This window comes from Puma concolor, chromosome B2 (assembly GCF_028749965.1).
Source record: "Puma concolor isolate L17-30 chromosome B2, mPumCon1.1.hap2, whole genome shotgun sequence".
In the NCBI taxonomy this organism is placed as follows: domain Eukaryota; kingdom Metazoa; phylum Chordata; class Mammalia; order Carnivora; family Felidae; genus Puma; species Puma concolor.
Window position 1 is genome coordinate 138,176,807 of NC_141671.1, and position 18,915 is coordinate 138,195,721.

Consider the following 18,915-nt stretch of genomic DNA (forward strand, 5'->3'; position numbering starts at 1 on the left):
ATCCTGGCTTATTGGTGACTGCATTCCAATTGCATTCATTTGCTTGTCTGGTTATATTTAGACACATTTTGAACAGAGCATGGCAGCTATATCAAATTAGTTCTCTGTGAATAATTGCCTCTATTATATAAGCTTCCACGGTGGCTGGAAAATATAAATGAAAAAAATATATATATATACATAAAAGAAAGGATTAACTCCTCTCCATCCCACTGCCCTTTTTGTTATTTTGGCATAATCTCAGATTTGGGTCAAGAGCCAATCTCAAATCTTGGTAAATGAAACTGATACACAAAAATCTGTCTTTATAGTTAACCCAAAGCGATAGATTTCTTTAAATTTAGAAGAATAGGGGCACCTGGGTGGCTCAGTCGGTTGAGCATCCGACTTCGGCTCAGGTCATGATCTCGCGGTCCATGGGTTTGAGCTCCATGTCGGGCTCTGTGCTGACAGCTCAGAGCCTGGAGCCTGCTTTGAAGTCTGTATCTCCCTCCCTCTCTGGCTCCCTTGCACTCGCACTCTGTCTTTCTCTGTCTCAAAAAAAAGTAAACACTAAAAATTTTTTAATTTGGAAGAATGGCATTTGCCTGTATGTATAATGTATGTCTACATGTGGTTGGCCTTTGAACATCATCTGTATATTGAACTTTTTCCATAGCTTCTGTATGAATATTGGATTATTTGTCATGAATAAAATGAAATTGTTAATTCTTATAGTTTTCTAGTTTATAATTTGCAAATGCAAGAGAGGAGAGTAGGAGTTGGGTTCTTTGATGATTTAGATACCTTGATGTAAGCAATTAAGTCAGAAAAAAACTAGGCTTCTTATTTAGCGAATACAGTGAAGTGATAAGAGGTAGTTTCAAGAGTGAAGAATTTCCATGTTCTTTTTTTTTTAATTTTTTTTTAAAGTTTATGTATTTATTTTGAGAGAGACAGAGACAGTGTGAGTAGGGGAGGGGCAGAGAGAGAGGGAGAGAGAGCGACAGAGAGAATCCCAAGCAGGCTCCATGGTACCAGCACAGAGCCCAATATGGGGTTTGAACCCACCAACTGTGAGGTCACGACCAGAGCTGAAACCGAGTCAGACGCTTAACCAACTGAGCCACCCAGGTGCCCCAAGAGTTTCTATGTTCTTTTAAAAAAATTTTTTTTTAACGTTTCTTTATTTCTGAGAGACAGAGAGAGACAGAGCATGAGTGGGGGAGAGGCAGAGAGAGAGGGAAACAGAATCCGAAGCAGGCTCCAGACTCTGAGCTGTCAGTACAGAGCCCTGCATGGGGCTCGACCCCATGAACTGTGAGATTATGACCTGAGCCCGGGTTGAACAGTTAACCGACTGAGCCACCCACGTGCCCCAAGAGTTTCCATGTTCTTTTTTTTTTTTTTTTTTTAACGTTTATTTATTTTTGAGACAGAGAGAGACAGAGCATGAACAGGGGAGGGGCAGAGAGAGAGAGGGAGACACAGAATCTGAAACAGGCTCCAGGCTCTGAGCCGTCAGCACCGAGCCCGACGCGGGGCTCGAACTCACGGACCGTGAGATCATGACCTGAGCCGAAGTTGGACGCTTAACCGACCGAGCCACCCAGGCGCCCCAGAGTTCCCATGTTCTAAGCGAAGTTGCCTGAAGGCTTTGTAGCTAGAGAATGAATCTTTGGGGTAGAGTTAAGTGTTGGTTTTATATTGTTATAATATTTGTAATTATTATTGCTTTTCCAAGGAGTTGTATTAACTCAGGTATAAAATGTTTCACGTTTGTGAATTCATTTAAAACATACTTGAAAATGTTTTGGTGTGTGCACCAGACACCCAGCTGTGGCTTTAAATTTTATGGGTAAATCTCGTGTGACCTGTCTTTCTGGAGAAGCGAGCGCGAAGCCTACGAGTTCAGCCTGCTGTACGGGCCACGTCTCTTTGTTTTGGAGAAATCTCGAGCTGTTTTTATGAGAGTATCAACTCTCACAGGGAAACGACTCAACGTCAGCTGCCCCATGGGGGAGGATGTGTGGGACACCTGCGTCCTGCTGTTTGGAGGAGAAACGGGCTGCTGGCGACAAATCGGGGTAACTGACAGCCTTGGCCCAAGAAATGGAAAACTGAGAACAGCGGCCTTCCTCGCTGTCATGGACACTCATCCAAGCAATTCTAAAGGAGTCTCCGAAACCCGAGAAAAGAAAACCTTGGCGACTTGATTTAGAAGCTCCAGTGGAAAGCACAGTAATGGAAGTGCAGTAACTCTGTGCTTGGCACCTACTAGGCACTCGATAAATATGTGTTGAAAAATAAAGGAGTGGTGTACCTGACTGGCTCCGTGGGTAGAGCATGTGGTTCTTGATCTCGGGGTTGTAAGTTCGAGCCCCAGGTTGGGTGTAGAAATTACTTAAAAACATAAAATCTTAAAAAAAAAAAAAAGAAAGAAATGAATGCATCAGCTTCGTAATGTTCTGAATGGCATATCTTCTGTTCTGTTGAATGTTCTTTTATTTTTAATTTTTGAATGTTTATTTTTGAGAGAGACAGAGACAGAGACAGAGTGTGAGCAGGGGAGGGGCGGAGAGCGAGGGACACAGAGTCCAAAGCAGGCTCCAGGCTCTGAGCTGTCAGCACAGAGTCTGAGGTGGGGCTTAAACTCATGAACCAGGAGATCACGACCCGAGCCGAAGTCAGATGCTTAACTGGCTGAGCCACCTAGGTGCCCCTGAATGTTGTTTTTTTGTTGTTGTTTATTTATTTTTGGGAGAGCGCAAGTGGGGCAGGAGTAGAGAGAGGAGGACGGAGGATCTGAAGAGGGTTCTGAGCTGACAGGCTGACATCAGCGAGCCCATGTGGGGCTTGAGCTCACAAACTGTGAGATCATGACCTGAGCTGAAGTTGGATGCTCAACCAACTGAGCCATCCAGGTACCCCTATTCTACTCAACATTCTAAATAACATATTCAGAAAGTTGGGACATGTCATTGCTAGGAATAATAAATAGCATAACTACTCTTCTTAACAAAAATAAGTCCATGGAGAGTAACTCCCCAGTTTACAAGCAGGGATGGAAAAGTTGAGAAACCAAAGGTGCCTGTGTGAATTTACAAAAGAGCCTGTTATTCTTAATACCTCCTTATCAGGGAGCTGTTTCAGGCAGATTAGGGAATACTAGAATGTGCATATTTCTTAAAATAAGATTTTACTTAAAAAAAAAATCAGACTGTGAGCGTGTTCATGGCCTGGAAAATAAACATAAAGCAAGCATTTGCTAAACTAAGCAGACACTGGCCATGTCTTTCTCAGTATGTGGGTTTGTATACTGTTGGCTTGAAATCTTTGGCCTTGCAATCTTTATCTGAAAATTTAAAAGCCAGGAGATGTGAAAAGCTTTGTTAAGAAGTTCCCAAGAACGGATAAGTATAATCTCACAGAATGGGACATTTTGATAGTGTTTGTACTACTTACTGATACATTTTTTTTACGCGCTGACGTTAGTCCTTCTCAGATAGGCTTTAACAGCATTTTTAGCCCTTAACATCTTAGGTGAGGCCTAAATGCCACTTTTCACGAGCAACCCTGAGAGGAGAGAACACTTTCTACAGAAGGAGAGTGAAGTGTGGTACATAGGTTCGGTGTGGGAAGAGGCCTTGCTCTTGTGTCTGCCTGAAATGCCGAGCACCTGATTTAATTTCTCTGGGCCCACTTTTCCCCCACGCCATTGGTAAGATGAGAAAAATAGCACCTACCTCCTAGAGTTGTTGTAAGCATTAAATATGATTAGATATGCAAAGTGCTTTGAATGGTGCCTGGCACATAGTACTGCAGTGTTTTCGAAGTGGTAAACATTTAAGTTGAAATGGTTGAAATGCTTAAAAATTCTGAAAACCCCACCATTTTGCAAATATATTGCTTCTTGTGGGATATATTCCAGAGAAAGTGGCCTTTAGGTACTTCTTCAACTAAAGATGATAAATTGAGAAAAATTTTATGCCGGATAATCGTATGCCATCATACTGCACTCCACAGTTAATCAGGCCCAGAATACTCCACTGCTGAACTAACCGCTTGCACCATTTCTCCACTAACTCGTACAAAATCTGGGTATAGGATATTCATCTGGTATCTCGTGTTGACAACCCGAGTGTCTTCATTCCTCCAACTATTTGTGAAAACTAAGGCACTTAGTTGCCAGGTAAAACTGGCCCCATCACCTTCATGCTTACGTGCCAAATAATCCAGCTAAAGATTCGATTTCGTTCAAATATGGCTTGGCTGCCTGCTACCTTCATATAACAAGCATTAGATCCAAGAGTATGACGGATAAGAATGCAAGCCACTTAGGCTGATCTTATTTAAAGCCTCTACCTATGGAGAGCTACCAACGGCAAAGGAACAGATCTACGTCGTCATGTCTCCGCATGGCGCGAGGGACAAGTGGCCTGTACCTCCAGCATCACGCCCTCAAAGAGAGGACAGGCTCATTTCCCGTCACCGGCTCCCTTTCCCGAATTCCCCAGGGAAGGAGGGCAGCCCGCGTTGCTGATGGCATCGCCTGACATCACTGGTTCCGGATGATAGGCGAGCGTGGGGCCGCCTGGCCCACCTCATCCGTGGCCTGACTGCATTAACCTCTCGGTTCCCAGCTCGGGCCACGTGAGGTGTCCTAATATGGTCAGACTCCGGAGAAGGCGAGGAGCGCTTGCCTTTCTCCTGCTACCGGGGAGGAGGCAGAACTAACGCTGGGAGGATAACGCTGTCTGCAGGAAAGCTACTGGGGACCGGGGTTCGCTTCTGGGCGAATGGAAAGTGGGCTGCAGCAGCAGCAGCAGCAGCAGCAGCTCTGGTTCTCAATCACTTAATAAACCTCAGCAAACCCAATCGCCCCGGGGGGCTTTCTGCCCTCCCCTCCCCTCCCCTCCCCTCCCCTCCTGCAACCGTGGGTCTTCCTCCCGTCCCCACTGAGCAATGGGAAGCGCCCAGGGGTCGGGGTGGGCTGCCCGCCTGGACCTGGGCTCGAGGCTCGGGCTGCGCCTCGGGTCCTACAGCCTGGGGGGAGATGCTGCTGCAAGGCGTGTCTGGGGCTGTGCTCATGTGATGAAGCGAGGGAAAAACAAGGGGGAGGAGGAGGAGGAGGCAAAGAGGTGGCTTTTTTTTTTTTTTTTTTTTTCTTTTAAGGAGTTTGCCGCGAGCGCGTCTCGTTCATTCGCAGTCTGGGCGCGTTCGGAGGAGGACGGCGGGAGAGGAAGGCGTTCTTGGGACCTCGCGGGCTCACGGCTTCTCGCTCTTCGCCGCGTCGCTGCGATCTGGGGAAGGTGTAACCGGGCAGCCAGGCGCGGGAGAACCGCAGGAGAGCCATGGGTGCCGGGAGCTCCACGGAGCAGCGGAGCCCGGAGCAGCCGGAGGCGGGGAGCGCGACGCCGGCCGAGCCCGAGCCCAGCGCCGGCGGCCTTGCGGCGGAGGAGGCTCCCGGCGCGCAGGGGGATCCGGCCATCGCCGCCGCCGACCCCGCCACCAAGGTACGGGCGCGCCGGGCCACCTGCCCGGGGGTGGGGGGTGGGGGGTGGAGGGTGGTCCCTCTGATTTCCGCCTGCGAGAACTTCCCGGCCCGTCCAGCCCATTTGCAAACTCGGGAGCACGCACCCCTCTCTCTAGCTTTCCGGGGTCTCCTGCGCCGGGGGGTGGGGCCAGAGCAGCAGCGAGCGCGACGAGCTTGCATCTTTGTCGTGGGTCCCCGGAGGAGGCGACTGCGCCTTCCGCAGTAATAAAATCCGCCCCCCGCCCCTCGTTAACCGAGCCTTTCTCCGCACTCTTCCGGTGGGAGAGACCCAGCCCGAGACGCACTAGCTGCGTGGGGGAGTCCGGGGGGGAGGGGGAAGTGACCTATCGACCGAGGGTCCTGGGCCCCCCGCCCCTCTTTCTCCCGGATGCGGAAAGTCAACTGTTGTCGGGTCGGGACCCGTGTCGCAGCCGGGCGGAGCAGCCACCCGTGGGTTCCCCGCCGCGTATGGTTCCTTGGCACCAGCTGTGCCTGGAGCGGCCCGGGTTTGGTACCCAGTCTTGCTGCCGCAGCGCTCGCGCAGACACCGCCTTCCTGATGCAGAGAAAGCCTGGGGTGTAGCTCGCTCCGAGCCAAAGAAAACCTGGGTAGACGCTGCACTTCCAAAACGAATGACAGGTTTCGCAGACAAGGCAGCGTCGTCCTTTTCGCCCAGTTCATTGCCCGTGGACTCAATTGGATAAACAAATACTGGGGGAGAAGTGAGAACTTCTCAAAGGATGCGGTCAGAGGCGTAAGCGAGCATTCATTCCTTGCACTCATGTCTGTGAAGGCAGTGCTGAACCTCCTGGAAATTTTGTATTTTATAGCCTTAAGTCACGAAGGCTGAAATATTTACTCTTGGCGGCTACAGCCGCCAGTACGTTGGCTTGTTCGGGTAGTTGTATTTTGTTTTTATTACATAATCTATTTTCCAGCAAATGCGTTCATTAGCAAGGCGGCACCTAACCTGTCCTGTGATATCTTATGGAAAGATGGTGGATAATCGTATTTAATACTAAAAAAAAAAAAAAAAAAAAAGAGGACATACTATGTGTTGTATCTGAGGATATAGGATGTGAGGACCTTTAAGAGTTATCAGGAAGTGTAGATGTTTACGGTGTGAAAAACAACCTCCCGCCCTGAAATCTAGGTAAATTTCTCTCAACTGTGATGTCATCGTTGTGACCTCTTTAGCTGTCCTAGTCTAGTTTGGGCTGAGAGAGTGCTCTTAATTAGATTACCCCTAGCGTTTAACTTGTAACTACTTGTAAAACCCGTGGTCCCTAGAGCTGTAGGTGGTACCAAGTACCAATTGCCTGGAATATCGAATTTTCTAAGAGGTGCCTAAGCTTTAGGCTTGAGTCAGGTACTATCCTATTGAGATCTGAGTCTCATTTTAATACTCACCGTACATCACCTTTTGATGCCGACTACTGCCAAAATGGCCTCATGAGCAGTATTTAGAGTCTCGTAATTGGGGCGCCTGGGTGGCGCAGTCGGTTAAGCGTCCGACTTCAGCCAGGTCACGATCTCGCGGTCTGTGAGTTCGAGCCCTGCGTCAGGCTCTGGCCGGATGGCTCGGAGCCTGGAGCCTGTTTCCGATTCTGTGTCTCCCTCTCTGCCCCTCCCCCGTTCATGCTCTGTCTCTCTCTGTCCCAAAAATAAACGTTCAAAAAAAAAATTAAAAGTTTAGAGTCTCATAATGAAAGTAGTTTTAAGCTGTAATTACTAAAAGCTTGCAATTGGGGACGTTTTTCCCCTCGGTTTTTACTGCTTCAGGTTATCTTAACAGTTCATGCTGAAATAGGATACCTAATCTGTTAAATAAATCTGGTAAACTTGAATTTGTTCATTTAAGAACTATTCCTTTGGCTCTCTTTTTGTCCTTCCGTAATCCTATCCACCCTCTTTCCTAGTCACCACCATCTTGAAGCAGCCAAGCCACCTCCTTTAAAAAAAATTACTTAAATAACATCTAGAATATCATTGAACTCTTTGGCATCCTGCCCAGTTATCAATTTGGAGACAAATCAATACACTTACGTGTCTCCTTGGAAAATGGTGTCGTTTTTCATTTCAGCTAGCAAAAATTTATTACTCAGGTTTTGAAAACCTGTCTTTTCGAAAGGACTCCCTGATTAAGAGTGACTCAGCACGGAGCTCTTGCCTCCCCTCTTTGCCCTGTTAAACCCTAGTTGCTGACCTTCGAGTAAAATCCTATGTGCCATGCCAGGCTCCTGTAGCACCCTTCTTCCAGCAGTTCCCACATTTGTAGGTTTAGTGACTTGACTAAGTGTTCTCCTGGCTGTTGTAAATGCTCCACGGGACAGGGACCGTATGTGTGTTTTTGCTCAAGTGTTCCCCCCACCCCCCCCATGTGTGACATGCTGCCTGGCGTGTAGGATGTACTGGCTCCCTGGTTTTGATTGGATGCTGCTTTTTCTACAGTTTAACCTTGGACCATCTCATTGTCGTGATCTGCCTCTCGTATCAGTGACTAAAACCACAGGTTGTTCATAGACCAAGTGACTGTTTTGGCAAAAACTCTTTGGGGTCTTTGGTTTCTATTTCTCTAGAAATAAAGTGACTTGTTCGCATTGCAATTTCAAATTGTCTTTAATTGCAAATGCACAAAATATTGTGAATGCAAGGGGCTCAAGTGAGACCACTTCCTAGGTTGAATTAGTTATGAATTACATCTTGAGCTTTCTTGATTGCGTGTGTGGACATTTGGGGGTTTAGACTAATACAACCCCCCCCTTCCCTGTTAGGATGCTGATCACAAATTAAAGGCTATTTACAGATTTTTTTTTCCATCTCAGTGATGTTTATATGACATGCATGCTGCCTATTTAGCAGTCCAGTTTACTTTCTCTTTTTTTGTGGTTAATTTTAGTCATCAGCCATTTACTGAGTAAGTACTTCTTAGAAGACATTACACTAATTGAATATCACTCCTATCAGGTCAAATGGAGTGTTAAAACTTGATTACTCAACCCTAACATTTAGGTGCACTGAAGCACAAGTCCTGGGTTTATCTGGTATATTTCAATAAAATGGAATCTTTTCAATCTTTTACAATCTTATATATGTAAATTCTGGGGGGAATTGGCTTGATCAATTATTTATCAGTTTTAATTTTGAGACTTGCCCATTTTGGCCACTGCAGGGGCAGGAATTTCAGACTACCCCAATGCAGTTAGTAAATGAAGCGTCATATTCCTCAATCATCTATTTTTATTTATTTTTTTAAAGATTTTTAATTTTTTTTTTTAACGTTTATTTATTTTTGAGACAGAGAGACAGAGCATGAACAGGGGAGGGGCAGAGAGAGAGGGAGACACAGAATCCCAAGCAGGCTCCAGGCCCTGAGCTGTCAGCACAGAGCCCAACGTGGGACTCGAACCCACGGATTGCAAGATCATGACCTGAGCCGAAGTCAGACGCTTAACCGACTGAGCCACCCAGGCGCCCCTAAAGATTTTTTTAAAAGTTTGTTTATTTTGAGAGACAGAGAGCAAGCAGGGGAGGAGTAGAGAGAGGGAGAGAGAATTCTAAGCGGGCTCCACACTGTCAGTGCAGAGCCTGATGCAGGGCTTGAACTCATGAACTGTGAGATCATGACCTGAGTCGGAGAGATCAAGAGTCGCTTAACCGACGGAGCCACCCAGCAGCCCCAATCATCTGTTTTTATTTTTATTATTTTTTTTAATAGGGGAGGGCTTTAAGTGTAAGGATCTGTTCACAATTTTTTTTTTTTAAGTTTATTTTTGAGAGAGAACGCTTGTGCTTGTGTGTGAATGTGGGAGGGGCAGAGAGAGGGAGAGAGAGAATCCCAGGAGGGCTCTGCACTGTCCATGCAAAGCCCAGGTGGGGTTCGGACTCAAAAAAGGTGAGATCATGACCTATGCTGAAGTCGGGCGCTTAACTGACTGAGCCACCCAGGCGCCCCAATCATCTGCTTTTTAAAAGTTTGTCTTTGAAAGAGTATTTTTTTATTCAGATGTTAATGTAGACATGACATTTACTTAAAGTTTCTGGGAAATCTTGAATTTTTTTTTTTTTTTTTTGAGCAGCAGGCAAAAATTTATTAGAGTATAAGATCAGAAAGGAAAAACAGTAGGAAAGCTCTCTTTGCAGAGAGGGGACGTTCGAAAGTGAATGCCTCCTAATCTTGATTTCTTGAGCCAAGCGAAGTTTGGACAATCATAATTCTCCGAATTATCCTTCAATGACTTCAGAGCTGGAAACGGAGCAGTGGTCAGTTGCAACGGTGAGGCCAGTGTCCCTGGCAGGTGGGGAGATGAGACTCTTCACTCCTTCTGGTTATGGTTCCATTTGGTTACAAGAGCTGTGAATCACCAGAACATAAAGATGTACTCAAGTAGAAGAATCCATTGTCTGATTGGTAGATTTAAGGATGTCTTTGCCCTCCGAGCATGAGAGCACACAATTGAGTTGGCCAGCTGCATTTCTTAATTCTTCCCAGCCTGAGGTAGGATGCTTTCTCCCACTTGCCTTCTGTTTACAAAATGGGAACTGAGGAAGAAAATGACCTTACTGTGATGATGTCACCAGTTTTAAAATAAAAGGGCCAGAATTTAGAATGACTAGGAGAGAATATGTGTTAACAGAGTGGTGGTTTGTGAATACAGGCTACCTGTGTGCCTATGGATTTCTCCCAGATTCCAAGAGGTACTACTTTTGAGTAGAGCACAGGAGATGTGGGTGTGAGGACAATCGCTTAGGATAGGTAGCCTGTGGGGACCGCCATGCCAACCCTTCAATCCCTACTAGCCTTGTAGCCTAGTGGATGTGTGAGATCAGTGGAGATTTCCTCCTGAAATAGTTCCTTCTATGATGAACAGGCCTCAGACAGTGTATGCTTTTGAGTCCACTTTGGGTCAGCTAGCCTCTGCCTCAGATCCCTTTAAAGCGAATAAGGGGGCGCCTGGGTGGCGCAGTCGGTTAAGCGCCTGACTTCAGCCAGGTCACGATCTCGCGGTCCCTGAGTTCGAGCCCCGCGTCGGGCTCTGGGCTGATGGCTCAGAGCCTGGAGCTTGTTTCCGATTCTGTGTCTCCCTCTCTCTCTGCCCCTCCCCCGTTCATGCTCTGTCTCTCTCTGTCCCAAAAATAAATAAATGTTGAAAAAAAAATTTTTTTTAAAGCAAATAAGGATTATTCTCATTTGGTATTTTATAGGATAATTGATAAAACAAAATGTTATGCTTTATTTATTTTTAAAATTTTTTAATGCTTTATTTATTTTTGAGAGAGAGAGTATGAGCTGGGCAGGGGCAGAGAGAGAGGGAGACAGAATCCGAAGCAGGCTCCAGGCTCTGAGCTGTCAGCACAGAGCCCGACATGGGGCTCGAACCTGTGAACCACGAGATCATGCCCTGAGCCGAAGTCGGACACTCCACCAACTGAGCCGCCCAGGCACCCGTAAAATGTTTTGCTTTAAAAAGGTATTATGAAGTGCTCGCTTCGGTAGCACATATACTAAAAAGGTATTATGAAATTGTTTCTTTTTCTCCATCAGCTTTAACTCACTGTTCTAGAATACCACTGAAAGGAAAACCAAGCTCAGTGGTGCACATCCTTGGCCTCTGTGATTCTGTATGTGACAGTCTATTCGGGAAGTAAGAAATTCAGATTTATAGCACTGAGAAAAAATTTATCAGTGCTTTTATCTCATGAAAAAAACAAAGCTAAAATATCCTTGAACCCAACACTTCATTGTCTTACACCTGAAAAAATTATAATTTAGAATGTTTTATTTTAAAATAATAGGAAATATGAAAACTGAGTTTGGAAGGGAGAAGCACTATATATTATAAATGTGCAAGCTTATTTAAGAGAAATCTTAAAAATCTAATATTTATTTGACTTGTCTATTTAGATTTTGGGTTATTTTCTTGCTAATTAGCACTTTTTTAGAGACCCTAAGGGTAGGGTTTTGTATGGTCAGTGTTTTGTTTCCAACTCTAAAAAGGATTAGGGGAAGATGTTAATAATCTATAATAATTTCAATTATCCATACATTCATATTACTTATGAATAATTGAGTTATTTAAAACTGACTGTAATCTGACATTCTTAAATCATAACATCTTCATGAGATCAAAAGTCCTTGTTTAGTCTTATTGAAATGATTTTTATTTACAATCATTGCATAATAGGATTTATGTTTAATTTTTTTAAGATTTTTTTTTAAGTCATGTCTACACCCATCGTGGGGCCCGCACTCACAATCCCGAGATCAAGAGTCCCGCGTTCTCCCTGAGCTATCTGGGAGCCCCTAATGTTTATTTTTCTAAAAATGTTAATGGTTGAGAAGTTGGATTTGTAGAGTTTGGTGAAAAGTAAGTCTCTTGTCACTTCCCAGCCACCAAGCATTCACTGTGGATGGTTTGAAACCAAAGTTGATGGTTTCTTGCATGTTCTTTCAGAAACTTTATGCATGTAGAGTATATAAATAAGAACAGGTCCATTATTTTTTAAATAATCTCTACACAATGTGGGGCTTGAGCGCAAGACCCTGAGATCAAGTCGTCCGTTCTTTTTTTTTAACTTTTTAATGTCTTATTTTTCATTAAAAAATTTTTAGATGTTTATTTTTGAGAGAGACAGTGTGAGCAGGGAGGGGCAGAGAGAGAGGGGGACACAGAATCCAAAGCAGTCTCCAGGCTCTGAGCTGTCAGCACAGAGCCTGACATGGGGCTCGAAATCATGGAGTGAGATCATGACCTGAGCCGAAGTTGGACACTTAACTGACTGAGCCATCCAGGCACCCCTCATGTTTATTTTTGAGAGAGAGAGTCGGAGCACGAGTAAGGGAGGGATGGGGGGGGGTGTGGGGGGGTGGGGCACACAGAATCCGAAGCACGCTCCAGGCTCTGAGCTGTCGGCACAGACCCCGACACAGGGCCTGAACCCACAAACCATGAGATCATGACCTGAACCAAAATCAAGAGTCGGATGCTGAACTCATTGGACTGAGCCACCCAGGTGCCCCTTAACCCCCCACCCCCATTCTTATTTATGGCTACATAAATTTTCCCTTTATGGGTTGAAATGCAGTAAAAGTTTAACCAGTCCCCTGTGTTTACATTGACATTTTCCTAGTCTTTTGCTCTGTTAAATTGACACAGGGAATATCCTAGCTCTGATATCTTTGTATGTGTGCAAATGTGTCTCTAGGATAGATTTCTGGAGGTGGAATTGCTTGCTCAGAGCATTTATATGCATTTAAAATTTAGATAGCCCTTGCTAAATTTACCTTCCAGGGAGACACTCTGTATCCCCACTCTGAAGATCACGAGTTTTTGGATGATTTGCGTCAGTGCAGGGCAGATTTGCTAATATTTGCTACTCTGCACCCAAGTTGGCACTTGAGTTTCCTCGATGTGTTTTTAATTACGTATATCACCCATATGCTTTTCCTCTCCATGCCACCCGATCACGAACCAGACTGGTTTCCAGAACATTAAAGGCTATGGTTTATTTTACTGTTAATTTTTAAAGACTCCCCCACCCCACCTCAAAGTTATTCAAAATAAGGAAAAGCAAGTTTAAGAGTAAAAAGTGGGGCGCCTGGGTGGCTCGGTCAGATGAGCGTCCGACTTCGGCTCAGTTCATGATCTTGCGGTCCGTGAGTTCGAGCCCCGTGTCGGGCTCTGTGCTGACAGCTCAGAGCCTGGAGACTGCTTTGGATTCTGTGTCCCCCTCTCTCTCTGCCCCTCCCCCCTCGAAAAAACGAATAAACGTTAAAAAAAAAAAAAGTAAAAAAGTGGCCGAAGTACTGCTTGTGTTTACTCATTTTTTCCCAAATTCGTAAACAGTCTTTATTTACTTGGACAGTGATCTACTTCTTTAGCAATCATAAAATTTCTCCCCTGGGAACAATCTAAAGTCATCTAGTTGCCAGAAATTTCTTCATACTTGTGATCCATGAAATGTTGGAACCTGGGACTGGGGGGTGGCAGAATTCCACTCCTGGGAAAACAGTAGACTGAAGACCCCCGCCCCGGGTTCTGTTCTCATTCCCATCACAAGCTATAGCCTTCCTCTGTTAACTGGAATAAATGTGATTTCCCAGAAAAAAGATAGGTGCTCAAAGCACAGAAACTACAAGGTCTTTCCCAGACCATGTTAGACCATTTTTCTTAATACACAGATTCATGAGAGTTGAAAGGTTTTTGTCTTCCAGGCAGCTTGTCTGTGATGTTTTTTAAAAAGCAGGGTGGGTGGGGCGCCTGGGTGGCTCAGTCGGTTAAGCGTCCGACTTCAGCTCAGGTCGTGATCTCGAGCCCCGCGTCAGGCTCTGAGCCTGGAGCCTGGTTAATACTCTGTTTCGCTCTCTCTCCTCCCCTCCCCTGCTCATGCTCTGTGTCTCTCTCAAAAATAAATAAACATTAAAAAAAAAAAAATTTTTTTTTTAAAGTAGGTTGGAGTATGGACAGCCTTGTGGTTTCATTCTGCCTAACTTTAATTCTGGTTTTAGTAAATGCCAACTTACTAAATGTCAAAGTGTTTGATTTGTAAATGAAACAAGCTAGAATTTAAGAAGGGGAGGATTATTGCCACTTATTGGCTGATCTTCTGTTTGTTATGTGCAGACATTGTGAACCGGGTTGCACAATTGAGCAACCTGGTTGCTTTCCATCCTAGACACATTGAATCAGAATCCCGGGCAACTGAAAGGTCAGGTAATCAGCACCTTAATGCTCACCAGGTATTCTGATTTGCCTGCTGTGGCTGGCATTGCCTTAAGGAAGGAGGTACAGGCGATAGGGGCCCACAGAGGGCCAGGGAGAAGTGGTCCAGGCCAAGATGACAGCAGAGACTGACCAAGGTTAGAGCCCGTGTGGGTGGGAGGGAGCGTTTCAGATGATGTTGGAAGAGCCGGTATTCCGCCCCTCACATTTTCAGGAGAAAATAAAGGGAAATATTCCTCCTACATAATTCTGTCCTTGATTCTACTGCGTTGAGAAGTGTGCTGCCAGCAGAGGCTTTTCTAAATGTAATGTGCTATGCAGGATAAATACATGTTGAATTCCATGCCATTATCCTTTCTGAGCAAGGAGGAGCCTCTTGTCAATGTTCATTTTCATTTCCATCCGGAGCCTCTTAAACCTCTTCCCTCATTTGTCAATTTTAAAACCTCTGCCGTGCCGGGTAAGTGGGAAGGAGCTGAGGGCTGAGTTTATGGTATTCAGCTGGTGCAGAAATCCTTGAAGAAATCCTAAAACCTAACCAAGTCGTTGATGATCAGAATAGGGTTCTGGCCTTGCTCATCATGTGACTACTCAGTCTTGATTCCATAAACATGTCTTTACTCTCTGTTCTACTTCAGGCACGGTGCCAGGACTGGGGATGGAAAGAAAGAACCCCAAGAGCTCAGGACTAAGAAAGTCACAAGCTTTCCTTTCCACTCCTTGCTAGAAATGAATTGTTTTATGTCTGGAGGGAGAGATCCAAATTTATTTGCCATACTGGTTACCTCTTGTTTCCAGGACTACTGATTAAATAGTCACTTCTGTTTAAAACTCGAGTTTCCCCACATATGCACAAATCTGTTGCTTACTGATTTCTTTTTTCTTAAAAGGAATTTCCTGCTGTGTTTATTCGTATTATAGTAACTTAAAAGCATTAAGGGAGTGGCTAAAAATGTAATCAGTTACAATAGCTAGCCTGTGGTTTACATTTTACATCTCAAGTGTTACCTGTAGAGGCCGCTTGTAGACAACAAACTTAGCAGTGGAAACTTGATCCAGGCACAAGGGCCCACAGGGACCACCAGGCTGAATACAGGCAGGCCCACCAGGCGACCCACCTCAAAATATCCATGGGCTCTAACTGACCAGTGGGACTACTTACAAGCGGGCACAGTTACCAAAAAAGGGAAAATTCCACACATCCCCAAACCTCCTCACCTTCCTCCTTTAAATACAGCCATCCCGGGGCGCCTGGGTGGCGCAGTCGGTTAAGCGTCCGACTTCAGCCAGGTCAAGGTCTCGCGGTCCGTGAGTTCGAGCCCCGCGTCGGGCTCTGGGCTGATGGCTCAGAGCCTGGAGCCTGTTTCCGATTCTGTGTCTCCCTCTCTCTCTGCCCCTCCCCCGTTCATGCTCTGTCTCTCTCTGTCCCAAAAATAAATAAACGTTGAAAAAAAAAAAAATTAAAAAAATAAATAAATAAATACAGCCATCCCCCACTGCCTTGTTGCAGACCATCTCCCCTTTGCTCTCCTGCCCGCCGCTCCCCTGCAGTGTATTTAATAAACTTCCGACTTCGGCTCAGGCCACGATCTCGAGGTCTGTGAGTTCCAGCCCCATGTCAGGCTCTGTGCTGACAGCTCAGAGCCTGGAGCCTGCTTCAGCTTCTGTGTTTCCCTCTCTCTCTGCCCCTCCCCACTCACACTCCCTCTTTCTCACTCTCTCCCAAAAAGAAATAAACATTAAAATTTTTTTTTTTTTTTTTTTTTTTTTTTTAAAACAAACTCCTGTCTCCTTTGTTCTGCCTTGGTGAATCCTTTCACCTTCCCGTGCCACCGGCTTCCACCCATTGGTTGCCCCACATTTGGGGGTCCCCATCGACACACCAGGGACACCACATTACCCTGGTCTGCCATGGCAATGGTGAGTTCATACGTAGGTAAATATAAAAAAGTGGGAAGCAGACGTTACGTTCTAAGCTTAATTTTTCTTGGTGTGTAATAACTTGCATTAAAAATAGTCAAGTGTTGGGGCGCCTGGGTGGCGCAGTCGGTTGAGCGTCCGACTTCAACCAGGTCACGATCTCACGGTCCGTGAGTTCGAGCCCCGCATCGGGCTCTGGGCTGATGGCTCAGAGCCTGGAGCCTGTTTCTGATTCTGTGTCTCCCTCTCTCTCTGCCCCTCCCCCGTTCATGCTCTGTCTCTCTCTGTCCCAAAAATAAATAAACGTTGAAAAAAAAAAAATTAAAAAAAAAAAAATAGTCAAGTGTAGGGGTGCCTTGGTGGCTCAGTCGGTTGAGCGTCCAACTTTGGCTCAGGTCACGATCTCCCAGTCTGTGAGTTTGAGCCCCATGTCAGGCTCTGTGCTGACAGCTTGGAGCCTGGAGCCTGCTTTGGGGTTCTGTGTCTCCCTCTCTGCCCTCCCTCACTTGCACTCTGTCTCTCTTTCACAAAAATAAACATTAAAAAAAGTGGGTGTTCCATAACCACTTAGCAGGTGAAAGGAATTGGTCTAGATGCTTTGAGAAACGGAGAGATGAGAACACTCAGCTTTATCTGAGTACCTCATAGTCTGAGTGAGGGCAGAGGGTCCCTCTAGGAAACACTCCGTGAAAACGGTTCAACTAAATTGGATAGAAAATAGAAGAATTGCCATTACTTGGTACATGTCTTCCCAGTGAGTTGTCCAGATAGCTGCCGTAGGGAGAAAACGTTTTGGAAAGTGTTGCAGGTGCATGAGGCCATGAGTTGGGAGGCCAGAGGGACCAGCAGATAAAGGAGCTGCATGCTTGTAAGGGGCAGATGGAGGGAGCAGGCTGCATAGAGCTTGTAGGGAATGCTGCACAGGCAGCCGAGAGCCAGGGAGGGCCGCTCGTGAAGAACGAACCGAAGATGCAGGTGCCACGTGAATGGGCGGATGGGAGGGTGGGGGGCGGGTGGGGAATGAGGCCAGAAAGGGTGTTGCGGGGAGGTGGTGCCAGATAACATTTGCACGATCTGGTGATGTAGCAGATACTCAGGACCCAGTGGGGATTGGGTGCAGGGCATAGGTTTGCATGCGGGCGGCCCACAGTACCCGAGCGGTCAAAACTTAGCCTGCAGAGTACCTGGGACAGGCAAGCACGTTCCCCTCATGGTGTAGGTTGCAGTTCATTGTCTATCGCTGTAAATGTACCCTGCCAAGCCACGGTTCATGCTGCAGAGAGGATCTTCGGAAGGGAGAACATCACTTGGTAGTAACAACTTGGGGCTTGTGAAAAAGAAGTTTGCAGCAGACTTTATAGGTAATGACAGAGGACTCCCATGAGACCAATACCATTTCTGTAACAGCCATCCCTGTCAGAGCAGAGACCATGGCATTGGGTGCAATCCAGGATCACTGGGTGGTGCAGGTGGGAGGCCTAGGGGAAGGTCAAGTATAAGCAACTTAGGGTCGTGGCTGTGGACAAAGTGGAAACGAGTGAATATTAATAGAAATCTAGGTAGAACAGATGCCAGTGGGTTGAACAGCTATCGGACCTATTGCTGTATACAGCAGGGACTTTTACCCCAGCGCATCGGGTCTGCCTAAAATGAAAGCCTCTGATGGTTGACTCACGTTCCTTCCACTTGTAGGCAAGGAATCTAGGTAACGTGGAATGTTTACCTTTACTTTCAAAGAAGACCCTTCTTTGTGATTTTTTCCGTCTCCACTGCCTGCCCTCTGTTTTGTTCAGGGGATGATTTATGGTTCGCCATTTTTCGTGTCTGAGCACATGATTTTATACTGAATTGAGCCATTACACACTGTGGGCTTGGTCTGCAGCAAGGATCAATTTTCTATCCTCACTCCCTGATATTGACCATTTTAATTTAAAACATGCTTTTTAAAGACATTTTTTAAGACATTGCACCCCTGATAGATTTCCTGACTCCATAAAATATATATTGTTGTGATGCATAAAATAGGATTATTGATGTCTCTAATGGCTTCTGATCTTTTTTTTTTTTACATTTTCAGTGCTGCGTGATAATTTTTCACTAAGTTAGCAAACTGTAGAATGCGTCTTAAGAAACTTTGGTTTGAGGGGTGCCTGGGTGGCTCAGTCAGTTGAGTGTCCGACTTCAGCTCAGATCATGATCTCGCGGTTTGGGAGTTCGCACCCCGTGTCGGGCTCTGTGCTGACATCTCAGCCTGGAGCCTGCTTGGATTCTGTGTCTCCCTCTCTTTCTCTCTCTCTCTCTCTGCCCCTCCCCTGCTTGTGCTCTCTGTCTGTCTCTCAAAAAGAAAGAAAGAGAGAGAAAGAAACAAACTTCGGTTTGAAGTTATCCTTCATTTGGATAACAGTTTTACTCCATACCCATAACAAATTGCAGGCTGTGCAAAGTTCAGCCTTAGATGTGGTCTATCTGCTTTGCATTTAAAGTCGATGTACACTGTAGTACATTGGAGGGCCGGGGTGGAGATAGGCTTGTCTGTCAACTATAGGAAATTGCTAAGAATTAGCCAGGCTCTCTATGATGAATTTTTCTTCATTATTTTAGAAATGACGTGTTTAATATTCAGACATGAGCTTCCCTCTCTGTCTTTCTCTCTCTAGTTCTTATTTGAATTCCAGTTAACAGAGTGTCGTTAGTTTCAGGTGTATAATTCAGTGACTCGGCACTTAGACATGAATTTCGGACTCCTGTAGTGTTCAT

The 18,915-nt window shown here is 45.7% G+C and overlaps 1 protein-coding gene across 1 annotated transcript in view; it reads left to right on the forward strand.

The window, feature by feature from the left end:
• Window positions 1-5,167: 5,167 nt before the first annotated feature.
• AKAP12 (A-kinase anchoring protein 12) overlaps window positions 5,168-18,915 on the forward strand; it is a 103,581-nt gene continuing 89,833 nt past the window's right edge. Inside the window, exon 1 of the mRNA XM_086708123.1 lies at window positions 5,168-5,495. Coding sequence (XP_086564249.1) covers window positions 5,334-5,495 — 162 coding nt within the window. The 5' untranslated portion in view covers window positions 5,168-5,333. The remainder of the gene's footprint in view (window positions 5,496-18,915) is intronic.